Here is a 25,654-nt window from a genome sequence, read left to right as displayed (position 1 = left end):
CCGGCTTTTTTTTTCTTTTTGTTTATGTGGTGCTGAGGAATTGAACCCAGGGCCTCATGCATGCAAGGCAAGCACTCTACCACTGAACCACCTTCCCAGCCCCTTAATTTTTTTTAAGACGTAATCACATGACAATGAACACTGGAAGAAGATGAGTTCCCATGTCATATCCTCACACTACCTGATCAGTAGTTAAGGTGCTTTTGTGCAGAAAAGAGACCTTTACTCCTTCCCCTACTATAAAATCTACATTGGCATTTTCACCAAACACCAGTCACCTAGCTCTTCAAAATTAGTGGTTGTTCAAATCATAAGAGCAGCTCAGACTTGTAGTATGTACATCTCAGGTTAACAGGGAAGTTATCAGTCCAAGGATCCATAGATGTTGAACGAGAATAATCATGCAGAAGGTATAACAAAACATAATTTTTAAAAACACTAAGACTTCCTATATAAATTTAATTTCACTTAAGGACAGAAATAATCTTGGTATTCAGATCCCTCTATGATAAGACCTCACTAAAAATGGGGCCAGTAATGAACTGAGTTGAGGATCACTGAGAATAAATGGCAGAAATCCCCAGGTCTGGGATGGACTGGAAAAGAGTCCAAAAGATTACATGTAAAGAGAACCATAAGGAATGTTATTTTAAAGTTCATCTTTCCAAAGTAAGACATTCTCTTCACAACAGCCCCAGGAAGTGATGTTTTACTTTCTGCTTCAAGTCCTCCTCTGCAGGGAACTCAGAACAGTTGGGACGGCCAGCTTCCCCCTGTTGCTGAGGTCTGTGTCCCTGTGATATCTATCCACTGTGAATCAGTGCAGCCTGACAGCTAACAGGCTTTGAGATCAGAGACAAACCTCATTTTTAATTGTGACATCACTTTATAACCACAGGACCTTGAATATGTCACACCTCTCTGAGCTGTAAGAGAGCTCAGAGACATATATGTCTTGTATAATGTATAATGGACACATTTAATACATCAAAACAAACTAGGGCTTTTAAAAAGAGTTAACTATTTTTACTAATATACAAAATTCTGTTTCCTCTTTGATATTAGAACCTTATTGATATTTGTATATTCCAACTATAGGCAGTTTTTCTCTTCAAGTATTCTCTTTTTTTTTGGGGGGGGGGGTCTGGTCGTGGGGCCTGAACTCTGGGCCAGGGCACTGTCCCTCAGCTCTTCAGCTCAAGGCTAGCGCTCTACCACTTGAGCCACAGCGCCACTTCCAGCTTTTTTCTTTTTGTTTTGTGGTGCTGAGGATCGAACTCAGGGCCTCAGGCATGCAAGGCAAACGCTCTACCACTGAGCCACCTTCCCAGCCCTTCAAGTATTCTCTTGTAGTTTCTTCAACCTGCTTTAATGATTAAGAGTCCTCACTACTCTGCCACTTTCTTTGATAATACATACCACAGATTAGCACCAACCTTCAAAGTGAGATATTTAGAACTAAATATAAGAAAGAGGTTTACCCAGAACAAGACAGGGCAATATCACACCCTTCCTTTATTCAGGACACTACACCTATAACAGTGAGCGCAAGACAAAGTCATCTCACTATCATTAAAAAGGGAGCAAACTAGAAAAGATAAGGAAAGGACCTTGCTGTGGTCTGAACGAAACTCCCTTAAAATTCCTATCTTGATACCTAACCATCAGTATTAGGAGGTGATTAGATTATGAGAGGGATCTATCTGTAGGATTGGAATGGAACAAGTACCCTGATAAAAGTACCCAAAGAGATTTCTCACCCCTTCTACCATGGAAGGACGTAATTCAAAGGAACCGACTATGAATAAGAATGTGGGTCATCACCAGACACCAAACGGCCAGTGCCTTGATCTTGAAATTTTTACCCTCCAGAACTGTAAAGAATAAATGTTTGAGAGGCTGGGAAGGTAGCTCAGTGGTAGAGCGCTTGCCTTGCATGCTCGAGGCCCTGGGTTCGATTCCTCAGCCCCACATAAGCAAAAAGAAAAAAGCCAGAAGTGGCGCTGTGGCTCAAGTGATAGAGTGCTAGCCTTGAGCTGAAGAGCTGAGGGACAGCGCCCAGGCCCAGAGTTCAGGCCCCACTACCGGACCAAAAAAAAAAAGAATAAATGTTTGAGCTTGGTACCAGTGGCTCACGCCTATAATCTTAGCTACTCAGGAGGTTGAGATCTGAGGATCCTGGTTCAAAGCCAGACTGGGCAGGAAAGTCCATGAGACCACCATGAGAAAACCAGAGTGGCACTGTGGCTCAAGTGGTAAAGCGCTCGCCTTGAACTGAAGAGCTGAGGGACAGCGCCTAGGCCAAGTTCAAGCTCCACAATCGACAAAAAAGAAAAAAAAATGTTTGTTGTTTCTAAGCCATTCAATTTTCAGCAGATTGAACAAACAAACATGCACTATCAGCTGGCACAAGCACAAACTCATGGGTTACAGGGAAAGTAGAGACTGTGGTAATTTCCCCAAGTGTTACTTTGACCCAGAACTGTAAATTCCTAGACAGATGCTGGTGGTTCACACCTGGAATCCTAGCTATTCAGGAGGCTGAGATCTGAGGATCACCGTTCAAAGCCAGCCCAGGCAGGAAAGTCCGTGAGACTCTTATCTCCAATAAAACCACTAGAAAACCGGAAGTGGCACTGTGGCTCAAGCCGTAGAGCGCTTGCCTTGAGCTGAAGAGCACAGGGATAGAGCCCAAGCCCAGAGTTCAAGCCCCACGACCGACCAAAAAAAAAAAAAAACAAAAAACAAAAGAACTATAGATTCCTTCATCTGGATGATCTTAACCTCAGTTGGATGACACTCAGTTGGATGACATCATTGCTCAAGTGAAAAGAAACGTATTTGGGGTTCCCTGCAGGATTTTAAAGAAGAGAAAGGTAGAAAAGAGGTACTAGCTGTTCTACTGACCTCCTAGACTAGAAAGAATGAAAAAAGCAGGGAAACAAACATAGCAAGATCTGAAACTCATTACTGCTACCTCAAGCTGAATTTTCCAAAGAAGCTCAATACTTTTTTTGATTTTTAGTCAGTTGTGGGAGTTGAACTCTGGGCCTGGGCACTGTCCCTCAGCTCTTCAGCTCAAGGTGAACACTCTACCACTTGAGTCACAGTGCCACTTCTGGTTTTCTGGTAGTTAATTGGAGATATGAGTCTCATGGACTTTCTTGCGCAGGCTGGCTTTGAAACATGATCCTCAGGTCTCAGCCTCCCGAGTAGTTAGGATTACAAGCGTGAGCTACTAGCGCCCAGCTCAATATTTGTTTTGTATGTTCTGAATTCTCACCCACTCAAGTTAGGCTACTGGGGGAAAAATGCATACCCCAAACTAGCCAATTATTTTGGATTATCCGTGCCTGCTACAAAAAAATGGAACTGATTATTACTTCCATTTGACACAATATTTGGGTACTAGAGCTGTGCATGAAAATGATAGGAGATTGTGCAGAGTTGTTACAGCATCTATACCTTAAATATCCATGTAAATCTGAATTCTTTTTTATAGTTCATTCTTAGTAAAACACAAACAAAACACTAAAAGAAAAAGGCTAGCACTTCAAAAAGCAACAATGATGCTGTATGTTCTTCTATATATAACATATCCCTTGGGGTTGGGAAGGTGGCTCAGTGGTAGAGCACTTGCCTTGCATGCATGAGGCCCTGGGTTCGATTCCTCAGCAACACATAAGCAAAAAGAAAAAAGCCGGAAGTGGCGTTGTGGCTCAAGTGGTAGAGTGCTAGCCTTGAGCTGAAGAGCTGAGGGACAGCGCCCAGGCCCTGAGTTCAAGCCCCACAACCGGACCCAAAAATTAAAAATTAAAAAAATAACATATCCTTCAACAGCTTTGTAAGGCAGGTAAACTAGATAAGTAGCCCAATATGTAAAGGTGTTCTATAAAAGGCAAGACATGACCCAAACGTGCACAGGAGATTGATATTAAAATACCCATATTAGAGGTAATTAAAATACCCATATTAGAGGTAAGAAAATGCTCAGAAAAAATACTGTTATCTGCCCAAGACTGACAATATTCATTGCTAGCCTAGAGCCTTTCACACACACACACACACACACACACACACACACACACACACACACACACACACACACACACACACACACACACACACACACACACACACACACACACACACACACACACACACACACACACTGCCACCTCTCTATGACTCTGCTCCAGGAGAGGTCAGATGAGCAATGTTTGCTAAGACTGAGGATGTGTAGAATCAGGCCCTGAGTTAGAGCTATCAGATCTATCCCATGCTGCAGTCTGACTGGGGCTGGGTACAAATCCTGCTTCGACATTTCCCAGTCATTTAAGTGTGACCAAGTTACTTAAACATTCTGTCTCAAGTACCAGGCACTGGTATTTTGTGCCTGAAATCTTAACTACTCAGGAGGCTGAGCTCTGAGGATCATGGTTTGAATTCAGCCTGGTCAGAAAAGTCCCCATGAGACTTTTCATCTGTGGCTCAAAGTGGTAAAAAGCTAGCAAAAGAGCTCAGAGGCAGTCAGTCCCCAGGCCCTGAGTTCAAGCCCTAAAACTAAAAGAAAAAAAAAAATCTCAGCTGTTTCATCTGCAAAATGGCGGAACAATAGTTATCTATTTCAGAGATAGCATGAGGAGTAAATGAGTTAGAAAAGTTTTTTTAAAAAAATCAAGCCTACTGCCTAACTTAAAGGTACCTACTTCAGAGATTCTGTGAGGATTAAATGAGTTAGGACAGTTAAAAAAAAAAACAAACATCAAGCCCACTGCCTAACTTAAAGGTACTACCCTAAGCCAGGAGCTGGTAGCTCATGCCTGTAATCCAAACTATTCAGGAAACTAAGGATTTAGTTCCAAGCCAGCCCAGGCAATAAAGTCTGTGATACTCCTATCTCCAATTATCCAGCAAAAAGCCGTAAGTGGAATTGTGCCTCAAGTAGTACAGTGATAGTTTTGAGCAAAAAGCTAAGGCAGAGTGCCCTGGCCCTGAGTTAAGTCCCAGGATTGCCCTCCCCTAAAGTACTATCCCAACAGTTCAATCTACATTACTCTTCCATATAATAAAGAGTGGGGGGGGGAGGGAAGGAAGGAGGGAAAAGGAGTTGGGGAGGTGGGGTGGGAAGCGAGGTAGGGGAAAAACAGTACTCAATAGGAAATGTACTCATTACCTTAGTCATGTAACTGTAACCCCTCTCTCTGTACAGTATCTTTACAATTAAATAAATAAATAAATAAATAGAACCCTTATTATAATGGCATACTGTTCTAAGTGCTCAACAAATTTTCACTATTATTTTTTTTTCATCATGGGGCCTGGACTCTAGGCCTGGATGCTGTCCCTCGGCTCTTCAGCTCAAGGCTAGCACGCCATTTGGTGCTGTGGCTCAAATTTCCAGCTTTTTCTGCTTATGTGGTGCTGAGGAATTGAACCCAGGCCTCATGCATGCAAGGCAAGCGCTCTACCACTGAGTCACCTTCCCAGCCCCATTATTAATTTTTTATTTTATTTTATTTTATTTTTTGGCCAGGATCTTGCTATATTGATCAGACTAGCCTAGTACTTGCTATCTTCCTACCTCAGCCTTTTGAATGGCTGGGATCATAGATATGTGCTACCACATGCAGCAATAATTATATTAAGATGGAAGAAAACTGTACACTCTGGGAAAACTGAAAACTTTATTATACTTCATACAATGCCAAAAAAATCTAAAACTTTATACTGTTCTCAGGTTAAAAATAACAATAATACAAAACCTTTGGGGTTGTCAAAATTAGACTTTCTTCATCTAGGTATCTATTCTATCACAATAGCATATCCTATCCTTAGGATTATTAGGACCATGGCTGAAAAGGCATGAACAGCCCTCCACATGTGGGGAAACAATGACCCCCGATGGTTGAAGACATGCATTTGCACCACCCATTTTACACAGCAGTTTCCTGGCCCTTATAGTGCACTGCTCAAATACCCACACTCTCGGTGTTGCATGTATTTACCAGACACAAGTACATCATGGAGGTTTAGGGGGACAGGGATAGGAGAAGCTTTAGGGGTTGACAGTCTTTGTGAGTTTCATTGTTGCAATAGGTCATCCTGTGTCCTTGTTTCAGCGTTTGTTATTCCCCTCCCACCCCCACCCCCAATTAGATAAATGTATATACAAGGTGTAGGGTACCAAAATCAAGTACAATGACAACAGGGGCTATACCATAGAGGGAAGAATATATAAAGGAAACAAAAAATCACGTAGAACATTAAAAACAACAACAACAAAGAAAGACCTCTTGTGTCCATATATTGGAGTTCATTTCACTTAGCATCATCTTGTATATTCATATGTACATAGCTTTTGGGCTTTTCTGCTCATTTGATAAAATTATCCTAGACGTATTCTAATTATTGCATATGAGGAAAACCATGGGACCTATAATTCTTTGAGTGCCATTTACTTTCTTATGTAATACTTACATAAGAAATATAACACATAATGTATATATAATATGTATAATATATAACTTACATATATAATATGTAAGTTTCTAGACACTGGTATGGGAAGCATATTAAATTAACTGCTTAACCAAATAGCATTTTGTTTACATGTACTTTCACATATGTATTAGGTCATTTGCAAGGCTCCTGAGGCCTCAAGGTTAAAACTATTTTCCATGCCAGGTGTTGAGGCTCATACCTATAGCTAGTTGGGAGGTTAAAATCACAATGCTAACCCAGGAGAAAAGTGCATAAGACCCCATCTCAACCATAAAACTGGTGTGGTAGCATGTATGATATCCCAGCCATATAGGAAGTCTAAATAGGATAGGCTGAACCTACTTCCAAGTATTTCCCATTTGGGAAATAACCAAAGTAAAAAGAGCTGAAGGCATGGCTCAAGTAGTAAAGCACCTTCCTAACAAGTACAAGACTTTGAGTTCAAACTCCAACACTGGATTGAATGAATGAGTGAGTGAATAAATAAATCTTTTCCATTTTCATAGTGATGACATTTATACTAGTGGCCCAAAAGCAATGAGTAAACTGGTACTTCGTTACAAATCCACCCAGTGGTACCAAAGACGGTGCATTCATTCTCATGCACTCACAGTTCAAAAACAGGTATTTCTACTAAGTCTTGGATGAAACAGTAAACAATATTAATTTCTTTAAATTTCAACCTGAGTATGTGTGCTTTTACTATTCCATGTGACAAAATACCAAGTATCCATAGTGCAGACCAAAATATGATACAAATCTAGAGGAAAAGAATCTGTGTGACTGAGTTACAAGTTCAACTAGCCATTTTTTTGCAAAGAACAGGATTTTCACTTGAAAGAGTATCAAACTGTGATTATTTAGACTCGAATATTTAGCAGATAATATATAAAAGAAAAACAAAGTGAATATGACATTTTAAGGAAATTTAAGTAACAGTACTTGTATACTTGTTGCCAAAGAGACAATTTAGTTTTTCAAGCAAAAATAACATTTTAGAAAACTTGCATCTGCCACCATGAAACCAATGGCTTTCCAATACTTAATATGGGTTCTTTTGTTTGTTAGTATTATATATTTGTGTTACCACCTGGAAGATTTGCACAACACAATGAACAAGTACTTTCCAAATCACATAATGTTACAAAGAAAATTAGTTAATGAACAGACTATGGGTTTTATGTTTATGTTATATTTTCAGATTTTGCATGCAACTAATCCTTAAGAAAACAAACTTGTCAAGTTTTAATGATTTATCTAAAATACTTCTCTTTTTTCCTATTATATATCTGCATGTGGGTAAATTTTATTCATGTTTGAATCAAAGTAACATCAAAACAGACTTAATGAAGAAGCAACTGACTATACAGGTATCTTCTACCAAACCAGATCTCAAAGAAAGTTTTAGCCAGGCATAGTGAGTGATATCTATAATCCCAGCTTCTTGGGATATATAGAGATCAAAAAAAATGTAGCTCAGAGAAAGACCAGGTAAAAACAGTTGGCAAAACACCACCTTTTCTTCTTCCTCTCTCTCTCAGTACTATGGTTTAAATCAGGGCCCCAACCTTGCTAAGATGTTCTAAAACTAAACACTCAAACAACAAGATATCATCTCAGCAAATAATCCAGGTATAGCAGTACGTGCCTGTGATCAAAGCTAAACAGCAAGCAGTTCAAGGCCTTGGGGAGGTGGGGTAGGGGCGGCAGACAGAAAAATGCAAGACTATCTGAAAAATAAAGCAAAAACTGCGCTGGGCTGGGCTGGGCTAGGCTGTAACTGTGGCTCTAGTGGTAGAGTACCTGTCTAAAAAGCTTGAGGTGAAGTTCCCAACATAATACCAACAAAACCAGAAGTTTGAGAAGATAGAAAACTTTTTTTGCTAACTTTATTTTCAAATAAATTTATTTGTGGTATGTAGCAGGTTTACTACTCCTACTACTTTTACTTTTTTTTTTTTTTTGGAGCTCAAGGTGGCCCTGAACTTGAAATCTCCCAAGTTTGAGAATTATAAGTGTATACCACCATAGCTAGCCTTTACTAAATTAATAAATATTAAGTGTTTAAAAGGGTCCTTAGACTAAAATGTGTGAGGTCTAAAATAATGTCCTGACTAATCAGGCAAGCAAAATTGATTAAATCTACATTTTACTGATGAATGAATGGGTTTAGCAAATTTAAGTCACTTGCTCAAGATTCTCAGAGTCTTGTTCACAATCCCAACTAAACATGAAACACTGGGAGCTTTTAAAAGTACTCATGTAAGTGTTCAGGATGAGAACAGGCATTGCTTTTTAAGATCCCAGGTGATTCTCCTGTGGCTTAGGTAATGTAACTACTCACTGTCTTAGAGATTAACAATCAAGTATATGATTAGTTCTAAATCTTCCAAACACAAATCTGATGAGTAAATCTAGAAAATGCATTTTTGTCTACATTTAGACCATATCACTGTAGGTCACATCAAGTTTTAGAAACAAACTTTTACTGGATTTCATTTTACTTACAGGATTCTTACTTTGCCATTCCACAGGACAGTTGTAATCTTGCATGATCCAGGGATGGTTTAACAGATTTCTCATAGAAATCCGTTTCTTTGGGTCCACCTAGTGGTCATTAAGAAGAAGCTAGAGATTAACATTTCAAATACACAACAGAACATCTTCCCCACTGAGAACCCAAAATGCACCAAAACAGATGTAAACTTTATCATCACAAAAACGCTGTCAAAGACCTTAAAATAGCCTTGGAATAAATTCTTTCAAAAAGGTAATAGGGGCAAGAAAACTATAGCAACCAACACAGGCTTGGAAGATAAATGTTTAACAAACATGAACTTCATTGGTATGGACATTATTCATGAAGTTCAGTCAATCTATTGTATGATGTAATAGTCTTTTTGCTGGAAAACCTATTCACAGGAAATATTCACCAATTTAATATTCAAGCAGCCACCATGCAGGGCATTCATCCTGAATATGCAATCTCTACCTCCAATGAGCTTACAATCACATAGAACAAGTTGAAAAGCATACCTTTCTTTTCCATTTGTACTTTTCAAATGTGAGGAGAGAAAAATTAATCAACAAAGATTAAGTTTTTTGGAGTCAAGAAGAAAGAGTAAGGCATTTTCAATCTCATTATGGAGATTTGGTGGTCTGGCCCTACTTAATCAAGGTGGGTGAGCCTGAGGTAAAGTTTGAATAAAAAGAAGAGAAAGCTTAATAGATGGAAAAACTGCAAGATATTCTGAATACATAATGAACAAAAAACTGCTCTAAAAAGGTACTTATATTTTCAAAGTGTTTCTTATCAATCTCATTTCATACTTACAACATTACCATTTTATAGGTAGTAGGTACGCTGATTGTTAAGGTAGATACCTAGACTCCAGAATTCCTTCCTTTCACCCTCATTCCACTGACTGAGTCATTCTCAAAATATGGCCCTAAGATTAAGAGCATCAGCAACATCTTGGAGCTTGTGTGAAATACAAATACTCAGTCATGCCCCAGAGTTCTATTGAAAGACAATCTGGAGAGAGGGAGTCTAGCAAGCTGTGTTTTAACAACCATCTAACCATCTGACAATTTGGGGCACAGCTAGTTTGAGAAAGGCCCAATCAATTAGACATCAACTCATTCAGTATCTATTTTACACCTAATGTGCAAGAATGGGAACAAGAAAGGATAGAGAGTAGAATAAGCCAGTTAGAGAAAATAGACAATGCTCAAGACAAGGTAAAAAAAATTCATATTCACAGATATTGTCCTGATCTAAAAGAAAAAACAGGTTTACATCATAATTAAGAGAGGATTTAGTAGAGAATATTTTCAAGATACATACATAAATGGAAACCTTTTCAAGCTAACAGATAATAGTCAAATAAAAGGTCCATAAATACCTTAAAGGTTGGATCAAATAAGCCAAGCACAGTGGCCTAAGCCTGTAATCCTATCGACTTTCTATAAAGAGATTGGGAGATAAGGTTCAAGGCCAGCCCAGGTATAAAAATTCATGAGACTCCATCTCAATCAATGGCTGAGCACAGTGGGCCACATCTATCTTCCCAGTTATAAGGGAAGCACTTTGGCTGGGAGGAGGTATCTCTAACCCTAGTGTCACAGGGAAGCACAAGTAAGATCGCAGCCCAAGCCAGCTTGGACATAAAATAACCAAAGTAAACAGAGGTATTCTTTGCCTTGCAAACTTAAGGTCAATCCCCAATACCGCCAAAAAAAAGTTGGACCAAACTAATAACAGCAGATTTCTATGACTTAAATAACAAAGTTTACCTGCAACATCTGTTGAAGCAGCAGAATGCTACTAGGAGAGAGCCACTTGGGAACATCATATTTCCCTCTCTACCAAAAAAGAAAAGAAAATATTTAAGAGATTTAGGTTTAACCAGCTTTGAGACAAATTTCTAAGGTATAATGTGCTAGAAATTTAATTCTAAGTTTGATGACTTCACCTAACAATAAGATTCAGTTAATGTTTGATATAATAATAAATCCACTACCTAAAAGAAAAAAAATCCAGTAACCTAAATCCTACTATTACCTCTAAGTTGTCCTTATATCATGGAAGGACTAAAACACAGAGAAACTAATAGTGTAAAAACATAAATGTTACAGGGCTTAGGAATCCATAGTATGATTACATGGACAGCATATGTATGTACATATATTCAATTTGTATTACCAACACACACTGGAGTTTATAACTCACAGCAATTGCCAGTTGGCACATGAAGCAGTATAAAAGTATATTTAGTATCAGGACAAGACTGTGGTTATGGCTGTGGTTAAAAACATAAGATTCATAATGGAGAATTCACAATCATTGTGATATACTGAAAAAAGCACCTTTCTAAGTGAAATACAGTTTTGGAGTACAGAGGAGACTTAGGAAACAATGTCTACAACCTACTGTACTAAAATTATGGTCACTACACCATTAACCAAAGATAAAACCAGGCCATTGTTAAGTCCTAATGCATGCTAAAATACTCTTTTACAGAGCCTGCCACACACTCCTCCTTTTCTTCCCAATTCAGAGGAAATGATACAATAATTTCTCATAGCAGGTATCAAATTTAACAATGCAAGGATAACAAGGTAATTATTTCAGAAAAATTAAGGCTGAACTGTACTTCACAGTATACACCAAAATTAACTTCATCCAAATTAAATGCAAATATGAAACCATAAAAATACTTAAAGCAGGGCTGGGAAGGTGGCTCAGCAGTAGAGCGCTTGCCTTGCATGCATGAGGCCCTGCGTTCGATTCCTCAGCACCACATAAACAGAAAAAAATTAGCTTTGAGGTGAAGAGCTGAGGGACAGCACCCAGGTCCATAGATCAGGCCCATGACTGGACCCAAAAAAAAAAAAAAAAACTTAAAGCAAGGATGATTATTTTTGGACTTTTTCTATACATGACCACAAACCAAAACTATAAAAACATGACTAAATTAAAGCCGGGCGCTGGTGGCTCACGCCTGTAATCCTAGCTACTCAGGAGGCTGAGATCTGAGGAACGTGGTTCAAAGCCAGCCCGGGCAGGAGAGACCGTGAGACTCCTATCTCCAATAAACCACCAGAAAACCGGAAGTGGCGCTGTAGCTCAAGTGGTAGAGCGCTCGCCTTGAGCTGAAGAGCTGAGGGACAGCGCCCAGGCCCAGAGTTCAAGTCCCACGACCGACCAAAAAAAAAAAAAAAAAACCATGACTAAATTAAAACTTGACATTTCTGTATTGCAAAACACCAGATTAACAATAAATTGAAGAAAACCACTTTCTGCCTAAATGACAAATAACAACAACAACATACTTGGATCACTTTTTTTTTTTTTTTTTTGGGGGGGGGGTCCGGTCATGGGGCCTGAACTCTGGGCCTGGGCACTGTCCCTCAGCTCTTCAGCTCAAGGCTAGCGCTCTACCACTGGAGCCACAGTGCCACTTCCAGCTTTTTTCTTTTTGCTATGTGATGCTGAGGAATCGAACTCAGGGCCTCGAGCATGCAAGGCAAGCACTTTACCACTGAGCCACCTTCCCAGCCCCTTGGATCACATTTAAAAAAGGTTTTGCTAGGCACTGGTGGCTCATGCCTATAATCCTAGCTACTTAGGAGGTTGAGATCTGAGGATCGTAATTCAAAGCCAGCCTTGGCAGGAAAGTCCAGGAGACTCTCCAATTAAACACCAGAAAACCGCAAGTGGTGCTGCGTGACTTGAGTGGTAGAGTACTTGCTTTGAGCTAAAGAGCTCAGGGACAACGCCCAGGCCCAGAGTTCAAGCCCCATGACAGACAAAAAAAAAAAGTCTTACATCATTAAAATGGCACTACTGCCACCAAACTTTGTTTCACATTTCTCCCCATCTCAATAAATAGCAACAGTACTCGACCAGTTAATCAGGCAAAAAATATGAATCAACTAACTACCTTTCTCTCACATACCATATTCATCAATGTTTAGTTGCTCTCTATGTTCAAACTATATCCAGAATCACTCATCATTACCTGCCCAATAAGCTCATACAAACCACTAGCATCTCTCAAGCAGATTCTAGACCTATCCCCCGAAGTCCAGTTTCACAACTACCCATGTTCTTTTAAAACATTGAGTCATCATGTTACTTCACTATACAAAACTCTCCAATGGCTCCTCACCTCAGAATGAAACTCAAATTTCTTACCTTGGCTCCAAGGCCCTTTGTGGTCTGTGCCTCTACATCTACTCAAGTCCTTGCTACTCTCAAATTCACCTCACTCTCCCCTGCCTCAACAAACTACAGTCAGGTATGAAAAATAATCTTGCCTCGGGGTCTTGTTCATTCAGCCTGTCAGCTCTTGGCATATATAGGGCAGAGTTTGAGCTTCCTCAGACCTCCACTTAAATACCACTGGAACCTCCCTTAGCCACGTTTATAATCACACCCCCACAACCATTCCTAATGTCCCTTATAGTCCTTATTACCTTATCTTTTTCACGGTCCTTATTACTTCTGTCATATTTTGTTTTCTGCCTCACACTCATCTATAAGCTCCTTAATCAGAGATTTTTTGCTATTTTATTCACCTAGAACACTGACCCTAATATGTAAAATGTGCTCAATTAATGTTTTTTGTAAGTGAATGAATGAGATTAAGAGCATACATTCCCAAAGAAAATGAGCAAAGACCATGCCAACCAATTCCCAAGTAAGAGCTTATAAGTGGGAAAATGAATGACAGGAATATAAATCAGGTCCTGTCCAGGGTTTGGAAAACTAATGGGAGGGCAAACAGAAGGAAAAGACGGGTGAATATGATCAAAATAATTTATAGACCTGAGTGAAAATGGAAAAATAAACCTTATTGAAATTGATTTGGGAAGGGGGAGAGGAGATGAGGAGGACAGAGGCAGAGAGTTTGATCAAGGTACAATGTACATATATGGAAATATCTAAATGAAATCTCTTTGTACAATAATTGATGATAATAAAAAGTGTGAAGAAGCCTATTGGCAGTGGCTCACACCTTTAATTCTAGTTATTCTAGGCTATGATCTGAGAATCACAGTTCACAGTGAAATTGTTATTGCCAACTAACTAGTAAAAAGCTCAAAGTAGAGGTATGGCTCAAGTGGTAGAGCACCAGCTGTAAGTGAAGAGTCCAAGTGAAAGCACAAGGCCATGAGTTCAAGCTCTAGTTCCACAAAGAAAACAAAAGTGAAGAAAAAAAACTTTTAAAATAATAAAAATGAAAATATGACTTAAGAAAGTAAATTTAAACTAAAAACATGACATCACTTGTCTATCAAGATGACAGACTCTTTTCTTTTTGTTTTTGTGGTTGGGTTTTTTTATTTTGTTTTGTTTTTTGCTTTGTTTTGTTTTTTGAGATGGGTCTCACTATGTGTCTAGACTGGCCCTAAACTTCTAGACTCAAGTAATCCTGCTTTAACTTCCCAAGTAGCTGGAACTTCAGGTTCATGACATTATATCTGGCTTTCAAACTGACAATCATTAAAGAAATATATGGTTAAGAGTTCAGCCAGGCACTGATGGCTCATGCCTATAATCCTAGCTACTCAGGAGGCTGAGATCTGACTGAGGATCATGGTTCAAAGCCAGCCCAGGCAGGAAAAGTCCATGATACTCTTATCTCCAATAAACCACTCAGAAAACTGGAAGTGGTGTTGTGGCTCAAGTGGTAGAACACTAGCCTTGAGCTGAGGCCCAGAGTTCAAGCCCCACAACTGACAGAAAAAAAAAAAAAGAATTCAGGATCAGGAGTGCATACACACACACACACACACACACACACACACACACACACACACACACACACACACACACACACACACACACACACACACACACACACACACACACACACACACACACACACACACACACTCACTTCCAGGTACATATATAAACTTGTCTGCAGATTCACTGTAGATATCTAGTAAGTGCATTCAAAATTATATATCCTTGATTTAGCAGCTCATTTCTAGTAATTTATCCTAACCAAATAATTTGGCATACAAAAATGTAAATAATGGTAACTTTCATCACAGAACTGTTGATAACACAATTAAAAATTGTGGAATTCTTCAGAGGCTCTCCTCAAGTGGTAGAGCGCTAGCCTTGAGCAAAAAAGCTTAGGGACAGCATCCAGGCCCTGAGTTCATACCAAAAAAATAAAAAGTATAAAAATTGCACATTCAATTATTTAATACAGATATAACAGCATACTATGGCACAAAAGCTAAGGGACAATGACCAGGCCCTGAGTTTAATCCCTAGTACTTAAATAACAAAAAAAAATTAGCCATACAACCTCCTAAAGTAAACCTACTTACCTTTCCTTTTTGCACACAACACTTTTGTAGAGTACCATCCACAAGCAAGCCATGAAACCCAGGACTCAACACTGTCCTGACATTCTCAGCTTCATTCTTTGCACTGGGTTAACAGCAGAAAGAACATCCAGAGCTGACTTCTGCTGCCAGGCATAACCCAACTGCTAATTTGGGCACAGTACTTTTTAAATGCACAGAATATGGGTATACATATTTTATGTTGTGAAATAGGCAGGAATTATTAACCACGCTACACAAATGAAGAAACTAAGGCATATCAGAGGAGATTAAACATTTATTCCATGTTATAAGATATTGCTTTTCATTTGCCCCATTAGCAACTCTGGGATTCTCTGTAGACATTTTGATTGTCACAATTTTGGGGTTACTATGTGTAAAGGTCATGAAATGCTGCTCAAGTCCCTCCAATAACCAAAATGTACAAATACAATGCCTGTCATCCCACCATAACAAAGAATCATCTGATCCAAAATGTCAACAACAAAGGGAGGTTGAAAAACACTATTATAGAGCAGAAACCACTTTAGAAACAGGACCAGAAAAGCGATATAATACTTTTTCTACCATGTTGTACTAGAAGATCTAAGGAATCTGACAAGTAGACAAAGGCTAATTAGAGGCTCAAGCCTAAAATCCTAATCTCAGGAGGCTGAAATCTGAGGATCACGGTTTGAAGCCAGCCCAGGCAGGAAAGTCTGTGCAACTTTTATCTCCAATTAACCAGCAAAAAGAAAGAGCAAGAAATGGAGCCGTGTTTCAAATGGTAGAGTGCCAGCCTTGAGCAAAAAGAGCTCAGGGACAACATCCAGGCCCTGAGTTCAAGCTCCAGGAACAGCACATATAAACAAGGTCTCTAGAATAGATGCTAGGGAAAAATTCTGCTGGAGAAGATAATCTCCACAAATGAGCTTGTGTGTCAACCAAGGTGTGTCCCTTAACCCTTGTTTCTGTTCAATCTTTACAGAGAATTCTTGCCTCCCTCCCTTGATACTAAGGTTTTTTGTTTTTTTGGTTTTTTTTTTGGTCCAGTTGTGGGCCTGAACTCTGGGCTTGGGCGCTGACCCTCAGCTCTTCACCTCAAGGCTAGCGCTCTACAACTTGAGCCACAGCGCCATTTCTAGCTTTTTTTTTTCCTGTTTATGTGGTGCTGAGGAATCGAACCCAGGGCCTCATGCATACAAGGCAAGCACTCTACCACTGAGCCACCTTCCCAGCCCCAATACTAAGGTTTGAATACAAGTCTTCATGCTTGCTCAACTTGCTTACTCAACTTGTGTTCTACTTCTTGAGCCATGCCACTAGCCCTACTTTTTTGTGGTCATTTTGGAGATAACCTGTGATAGCTTCACACAATAATCATCTGGATCTCAGCCTCCTGAGTTCCTAGGATGACAAGGGTGTGCCACCAGCAAATCCTTGTTTCTTTATTGAAAGGAAAATTACCTTGTAAATGAGAGCAAGAACAAGAGCAGGTAAAAGCCAAGTAGGGGGCGGGGGAAAGATCTGTGGACTAAGCAAGATAATTCTAGGGATTCTAGTGGGCATGAAATATTCATTCTCCATATGGCTGTAAGAAAGGCAAGCAATTTCCCCCAAACACATAATCATAGTACTACCATTACCTCTTAACTGTATAAATCTCAGACACCTTGCTCAATTCTTTAAAATTACAAATAACAATTCAAAGAAGCAATTTTACTTTCAAGCCACTCAATTTCATTTACTAATTATTTATACGCCTCTATATATTGTACACCAAAACTGGAGTATGGTCATGCTTGCCTCTGAATAGTGATAGATAGCAAATGAATATAGGTAACATTAATAAGATCAATCCTTAATCTATTAGTAACCATGCTGGAAATTGCAGTTGAGCGTTTTCGTTAAAATAGTCAACAAATGCAAAAGATAAACGACGTCTGACTCTTAAACAAGAGTTACATACAGTATGTCAGACACTGCTGGGTTTTTCAATCAAGCCAAGAACCAAGGGAAATGTTATTCCCAAGTGAGGAATTTTAGAACATTCTAGGCAAAGATACATACTGCATGCAAGTGATACGACACCTTAATTAGATTCAACCAGCAGACTGTATTACACTGTGACTCGGAACAATAGTTCTGAGCCAAGATTACAATAAATTTCAAAATCTATAATGTGTGAAATTAAATTTCACAATAATGCATAAAAGTCCTAATTTGAATCAATTTTCAACTTGCAAATACATGAAAAACTAAAAAATGAAATTCAGAGTAGGAGAAACAAAGAATATACAGTGTTAATAAATAATATTAATTAGGGAAGCCAAATCTCTACTGAGCAGGAATTAGACATTTTCTACTATATTCATTCCACTGCAAAAATACTAGATTTGCCAAAAAAAATTATATTAAAGTTTGGATCTAACATCTGCACTTAGGATTTAACACTTTTATATTAAAGTAAACTCCTATCCCAGAAGTACTAATTCAAGACTCATTAATACATTCAAATAGATATATTGGTGAAACATTATTAATATGCTTACATATTAAAATAATGTCTTATGAATATGACACTTGCAGTGAATGCAAATGAAGACAAACAAGGTAGCAGTTTAAGGCATGTATAAGTAAAAATATTGCAAAACTTAGGGTTAATTTAGTAAATCAGGAACATCAAGAGGATAATAGCTCAATTTCATTAGAATATGAGGAGTTGCTTATTTTATCTGCAGATAAGACAACAGAAGTCTTAGTTAGACTAAAAGACAAATCAAAACACCTAGGGGTGGTCTTATTTTATTGTTTTTCTTTTCCTGCAGTTTTAATGCTTTGATTTAAACAAAAATAAAATGTATACATGAGCAGTCTATTCATTTTCTTCACGATGCAGCTCAACTCTGATCACTTCAGTGGCTTTGAGCTTTTAGAGAAAACATGAGCAATCTCAACATAGTATGATTCCAGCTCTTGGCACTGTGAATTAGGAAGTTCTGAAGACAGTGGGCAGCAAGTGCTTTGTTTTCTTATTTTTACTCATAACCAGTGTTGCCCGTCAAGCTCCAACCCCTGAATCTTCTCTGAACCCCGTTAACAACACTTCTTGGTTTCTTTAAGTTATGCTTAAGTCTGACATACTTGTCTGATGGTGACAGATGATCTCTGGGCCCTCTTTTTGACAATCTCAACTTCACAAGGGTTCTAAAAGTGACTGCCATATCCATTGACAGCACCAAGAAAGAATTTTATTTTTTAAACCAATATTTTAGATTGGAGATAATTTAAGGAATATAAAAATGTCCCAATACTTAGGCATGTGCTGTTGATTTACCCCTATAATTCTAACTACTAAGGAAGCTGAGATCTAAAGATCTCAGATGGAGGGGGCTGGGAAGGTGGCTCAGTGGTAAAGCGCTTGCCTTGCATGCCTGAGGCCCTGGGTTCGATTCCTCAGCACCACATAAGAAAAAAGAAAAAAGCCAGAAGTGGCGCTGTGGCTCAAGTGGTAGAGCACTAGCCTTGAGCTGAAGAGCTGAGGGACAGCGCCCAGGCCCAGAGTTCAGGCCCCACGACCGGACACACACACACACACACACACACACACACACACACACACACACACACACACACACACACACACACACACACACACACACACACACACACACACACACACACACACACACACACACACACACACACACACACACACACACACACACACACACACAAAGATCTCAGTTGGAAGTCAGCCTGGACAGAAAAGTCTATGAGACTCATATGTCCAATTAACCATCAAAAAGACAAAATGAAACAGTGGTTCAAGTGGTAAAAGCTCGGGGACAGTGCAGAGGCTTGAGTTTAAGTCCCAGGACTAGCATCAAAAAGAAAAAAAGAAGGGCTGGGAAGGTGGCTCAGTGGTAGAGCGCTTGCCTTGCATGCCTGAGGCCCTGGGTTCGATTCCCCAGCACCATATAAGCAAAAAGATAAAAGCCGGAAGTGGCGCTGTGGCTCAAGAGCTCTAGCCTTGAGCTGAAGAGCTGAGGGATGGCACCCAGGCCCAGAGTTCAGGCCCCAAAAACAAACAAACAAAACAAACAAACAAAAAAAGAATATTCATGTCAGTAAATATTTAATTTTTCTCTAAGCAATAATGTGCAAAGGCTACAAAGACATATAACATACAAACTTCAGAAAGTTTTATAACTTTGAGTGCGGAGAACAAAGAAATAGAGAAAAAAATACAATAAAAGCTAGCAACAAACCAGTAGTTCACACCTATAATTCTAGCTACTCAGGAGGCTGAAATCTAAGTATCACAATTCAAAGCCAGCCCATGCAGGAAAGTCTGTGATACTTTCTTTTGTATTTTTTTTTTTTGTCAAGGTGATGTACAGAGGGTTACAGTTACATAAGTAATTACATTTGGTCAAACTTGTTACCCTTTCCCTCATTTTTATCCTACTTTCCCTTCCCCTTACCCTAACTGCCCCCCAAGTTGTATAGATCATTTCTAACATATTGTCTTCTGTATATCACTGTTGTATTAGTTCCCCCCTTGTCCTTTGTCTCATCATTCTGTTGTTCCCCTTCCCTTCCCTAATTCAAATAAATGTATATACAATACCAGGGTACCAGGATCAAATACAAAGACAACAGGGATACACGGGGAAAGAATATACAAAAGCAACAAAAAAAAATCACATTGTACATTTAAAACAACAAACAAAAACCTCTTGTGTCCATGTCTTGGAGTTCATTTCGCTTAGTATACACCCTATGTATATAGCTATTGAGCTATTCTGCTCATCTGCTAAGATTATCCTAGATATACACTAATTATTGCAAATAAGGGAAACCGTGGAACCTATCTTTCTTTGAGTTTGGCTTTGTTCACTTAATATGATTTTTCCAAGTCTATGATATTTTTATTTCCAGTTAACCATCAAAAAGCTGTGGCTCAAGTGGTAGAGTACCAGCCTTAACTGAAAAAGCTAAGCACCAGCACCCAGATTCTAAGTTCAAGAGCCAGGACCAGCACCAAGGAAAAAAAGGGGGGGAGGGGCTAGGAATGGGTTTAGTGATAGAATTCTTGCTTAGCATGCATGAAGCCTTGGGTTCAAGTCCTCAATACCACATAAACAGAAAAAAGCTGGAAGTGGCACTGTAGCTCAAGTAATAGAGCACAGAGAGACTCAGGGACAAAGCCCAGGCCCTGAGTTCAAGCCCTAGGACTGGCAAAAAAAAAAAAAAAAAGGTCTGGTATATGAGTCTTATAAAGCCTAAAAAATAATTTGATATATGATGGGACAGACATGGATGCTTCTTGTCATTTCCCATGGCTTTCTGTCTGTATTGGTAGTTTTATATGCTACAAATATACAAATGGTCATTGGCATAAATAGTATTCTCCACCCCTGTATAAGACACAAAAAACAAGGATGCACATTTTTACCTCATCTAGTCACTGTAGTAATGAAGTCCTAGCCAAATAATTACACAAAAGACAAGTAAAACCATTATGTGATTTGAAATTTGAGAGTTACAAAATGACCAAGAATGAAATTTCCTTTCCATCCTTCTCTCTTTGATGTTTTGAACACTAATAGAAATCAAACCCTTTGTGTATGCTAGGCTACATCCCATCCCCTTGTATTCTACCCATTTTACAAATGAAGAAACCAAGACACAGAGGTTAAGTAATTTGCCAAAGTTTACAAAAAGAAAGGTAGAAATTCTCAATTTAAAAAATATCAGTGAGCTAGGCACTGATGGCTCACGCCTGTAATACTAGCTACTCAGGAGGCTGAGATTGGGGGATTGCAGTTCCAAGCCAGCCCAGACAGAAAAGTCCCCATGGGACTCTTATTTCCAACAAACTACTCAAAAAAAAAAAAGCCAGAAGAAGCGTCTTCAACTACAGGTGCTGGGAAAACTGGGCAGCCACATGCAGAAAACTAAAAGTGGACCCCAGCCTGTCACTGTGCACTAACATCAACTCAAAATGTATTAAAGACCTTAACATCAAACCTGAAACTCTGAAACTATTGCAGGACAGAGTAGGAGAGACACTTGAAGTTATCGGCACAGGCAGGAACTTCCTGAACAGAGATCCAGGGTCACAAAAAAAATGGAGAGACTTAACAAATGGGACTACCTTAAAATAAAAGGTTTCTGCACAGCTAAAGACATAGCAACCAAACTAGAAAGACAGCCAACTAACTGGGGAAAATATTTACCAGCAATATTTCAGACAAAGGGCTAATAGCCAGTATATACAGGGAACTCAAGAAACTAATCCCTCCCAAACCCAACAAACCAATTACTACATGGGCAAGGGAACTAAAGAGAAGAAGAAATAAAAATGGCAAAGAAACACATGAGGAAATGTTCACCATCCCCAGTTGTAAAAGAAATGCAAATAAAGACAACCCTGAGATATAACCTTACCCCAGTCAGAATGGCCCACATCCACAAGTCAGCCAACGACAAATGCTGGAGGGGATGCGGAGAAAGAAGAACCCTATTACACTGCTGGTGGGAATATACACTTATACAACCACTTTGGAAAGCAGTCTGGAGGGTCCTCAGAAAGCTAAATATAGACCTCCCAGTCATACCACGCCTAGGCATCTATCCTGAACAACAGGAACCAGGATACAAGGACACATGCTACCTCCATGTTTATTGCAGCACTGTTTACAATAGCCTGGATAATGGAAATGACTCAGATGCCCCACTACAGGTGGATCCAAAAATTGTGGTACCTATATACAATGGAATATTATGCAGCCATTAGAAAGGACAAAATAATGGCATTTGCAGGGAAATGGATGGAACTAGAAGAAATCACACTGTGTGAGGTAAGCCAAGAGCAAAGAGACAAATGGCACATGGTCTCCCTGATATCCAAAATACAAGGAGATAACGACAAAGTAAACAAGACTCAAGAAACAAAGGACCTCTGCTTATCTAGTCGAATCATTACTAAATGACACCGTGCTGCTGTACCATGTTGGAGGGAAACTGGAAAGAGGACATAGAAACAGAGGGAAATGGAAAAACATACAACAGTGGGACCCATCATCTGCACTGGACATTGATCAAAACGAACTAAGCAACTCAATGGCAGCAATGGGAGGGAGGGAATAAGCGGGAAAGAGGGAACAGCTGAAATTAAGCAAAAGGAAAGATATGTACATATGTACATATCACCCGATATTGGAAGAAATAACTGTATTGTCAAAGCTCATAGAACTCATAAACTTTATAGACCTCCATAAAGACAATTTGCCCCATGAAGGTTAGAATGCGTTTGTGACTTTAACTAAGTATCACTATCCCACAATACTGTGAAATTTGTGAAATTTATGTAATCACTTAATCACAATTTAAAAAATTGCTTAAAAAAAAGCCAGAAGTGGCGCCATGGTTCAAGTGGTAGAGTGCCAGCCTTGAGCACAGAGAAGCTCAGAGACAGCTCCTAAGCTCTGAGTTCAAGCCCCAGGACCAGCAAAAAGTAAAATAATTAAAAAAAAAAAATAATGTTCTAAGAGTTGGAATCACTATTTTTTTTAAAGTGCCCCAAGTAATTCTACCATACAACTAGCACTGAATACTAGCTCTAAATCTATTTACCTAAGGCTTCCCCCACAGTAAAGGAGTTTATAACACATAGCCAACGCAGGAGATATCTTAATAAGGATTTAAGTATAAAACAAATAGAAATGGTAAGAAAATATGATTTCTAAGATTAGTTTAAACAGTGAAATCCTATGATTATGTGTCTCTACATTCTTCCTAGAATTCTGGGAGTTCTAGGATGTATAATATTCTGTACTATACTAGCTAAGAGATTTGATTAGTCTTTTGAGAAACCTGTAAGTTTATAAATTTGACATGGAGTTTCTAAAGAATAAGATATCCTATATTCTTAGGAGAGGCTCACCAAGGGCTTAATAGTTATATGCATATGATCATCAAAATGAACTCCAAGAAGTGGAAGAGGTTGTTTCTGTTGGTGGTTGTTTTTATTTGCTTTTGGTTGTTGTGGGGCTTGAACTCAGGGACTGGAAGCTGTACCTGAGCTCTTTTGCTCTACCACTTTGAGCCATAGCACTACTTACAATTTTTGAGTGTTAAATTGGAGAGAAGAGCCTCACCAGGACTTTTCTGCCCAGCTGGCTTCAAACTGAAATCATCAGTTCTCAGCCTCCTAAGTACCAGGATTACAACCGTGAGCCATGAAAACCCAACTAAACAGGAGGTTTTTTATTGTACTGTTCTGCAGTTCTTTTTTTCTTCTTCCTCTTTCCTTTTTTTTTTTCCTTTGGTTTATTCCCTTCTGTTGCTGTTTTTTATTTCTGTACCCTTTTTCTTGTATATAAGTTTATCTGATTTGGGAAGGGGAAGGGGAGGCGCAGAAACTGGTACAAGGGGTGAACCAATTCAGCAGTGAAACTCACTATACACGTTGGAAATGAACTATACAACTTGGGGGTGGAGGGAAGTCAGAGGGAAAATCTGGGAGAGAATGAGGGACAGGGTGACACTGTTCAAAAGGAAATGTACTCATTATCTGACTTATAAAACTGTAACAACTCTATAACAGCTTAAAAATATTTTTTTTAATCTTAAAGAATAAAGTATCCTAATAACTTATAAAAGTAAAATTATTTTTTCAAAACAAGAAACACAGCTCTACCTTACAGAAAAGAGTAGCAAAAAGAGGGACAAATTCAAGGGATCAATCTAATACTAGAAAAATGTTACTGAGCTGACCAAAGACCAAGGCTCTACTTCCCATGTGCAGAAGCTGAAGCTATAGAGCAATCCTAACACTCTCCTCTATATCCTGCTGTTGACACAGAGTGTGACTCCAGGTAGATAGGAACTGCTGTCACAGTCAACGAGCAGGAGCCAGAGCAACTACTACTATCCAGAAAAGCTTAGAGGAGAGACTAGAAAGGATGGTAGGATATTATACAGTCTATTTTGGCTAAATCTCATGACTCTAGGAAGCTGACTTCCAGTTCCATGCCCATCTACCTCCACTTTCAAGGACAAATAGGAATACAGTACACATAGCTCCCAAGGCAGTGCTAACAGCTACTGCTAATACTACTTAATGTTAACCTTGTAGAATTAGAGTTCCTCAACCTACAGAGTCAAAACTATTCCATCTCTTCCCCAAATAACTGTCTGTGGTTGAGGCATTAATTTTAAAGGCTTTTACAGTATTTAACACAGAAAAGTAAGATAATTAAACAAAAACTAGATTAGAAGCATCTGCTATTTTTTTATTCTATGAATAAATTCTGGTGACACAACAAGACTACTCCCTCAAAAAGAGAATAAGAGATAAGAAGGTGAGGTAAGAGGGGAAGCAAAAAAAACTACAGAGAAATCCTGCAAGTAAAAAAAAAAAAAAAAAAGCAGCACAAGGTTCCAATTGAGTCCGCAGCTCCCAGATTGGGGAAAGAGGAAGATAAAGACACTTTGACAAGGTAAAACAGATGAGCCTATTGACAGACTGCCAACTTTAACCATAGGAAAAGCTCACATATCCAACAGTCTTAATCCCAGAACAGGGATCTATGAGGTAGTGGCTGCTCTGCAGTGGGAGACTAGCCTTAGCAAAGGAAAGTATTCTCTCTCTCATTCTCAGAGGGAAACAATAAGACACTAACTTGAGAGAATGCCTTTACTTAGAAACAGAGTTACTCTGGAGGTCTGGAATAAGGAGCAATCATGGCTCCAGGAGTTACAGCGCACCTTCCCATAGAACCTGGGTATAAACATATAAATTAATCATAAGAGGTGGCTGAGCAGAATGTCCAACAGCAAATTTTAAACTACAGGAAGTCACACTGTCAGGTTACATGCCAGAAGCAGCAGTTTTGGAGCAATAGAGGCTAGGGATTCCCTGCTGAGTCACCCAACAGAAGTGCTGGTGTGATGGCCATTAGAACAACCTACCACAGAGCACAGTTGAGGCTTAAAACACTTGGCAGAGGCCCCACCATAGCAGCTAGGACTCTGATGGCATCGGTATGACAGTTGAACATGGCTCTCTCTACTCCCTGGTCAGGAGAGAACCCAATCTCCTGAGGTCACAGTGGCAACAGAACTTTGAATCTGAAGCTTGTTTATGCAGTACTCACTGTCCAAAGTCTGTCTCCTAGTTCAATGTGCTGACTGCTAAGTAAGACAGACCTTTCCCACCCAACCCTAAATTATGATTTACAAAGTCCCATGTTACTCCTCCCCTGACCCTAAGAAGTACATGTGGGGA

The 25,654-nt window shown here is 39.2% G+C and overlaps 1 protein-coding gene across 5 annotated transcripts in view; it reads right to left on the bottom strand.

Moving 5' to 3' along the window:
* The window catches only part of Melk (maternal embryonic leucine zipper kinase), an 86,318-nt gene that overhangs the window by 33,796 nt on the left and 26,868 nt on the right, over window positions 1-25,654 (bottom strand). For all 5 annotated transcript variants that reach the window (XM_070009942.1, XM_070009959.1, XM_070009967.1 and 2 more), the window contains 2 exons: window positions 10,801-10,869; window positions 9,013-9,111 (listed from right to left, as the gene is read on the bottom strand). In XM_070009942.1, coding sequence (XP_069866043.1) covers window positions 9,013-9,111; window positions 10,801-10,869 — 168 coding nt within the window. The remainder of the gene's footprint in view (window positions 1-9,012; window positions 9,112-10,800; window positions 10,870-25,654) is intronic.

The sequence above is a fragment of the Dipodomys merriami genome, unplaced genomic scaffold (assembly GCF_024711535.1).
Source record: "Dipodomys merriami isolate MVZ:Mamm:240054 unplaced genomic scaffold, mDipMer1.0.p SCAF_11, whole genome shotgun sequence".
Lineage (NCBI taxonomy): Eukaryota > Metazoa > Chordata > Mammalia > Rodentia > Heteromyidae > Dipodomys > Dipodomys merriami.
This window is presented reverse-complemented; position numbering and strand designations above follow the sequence as displayed.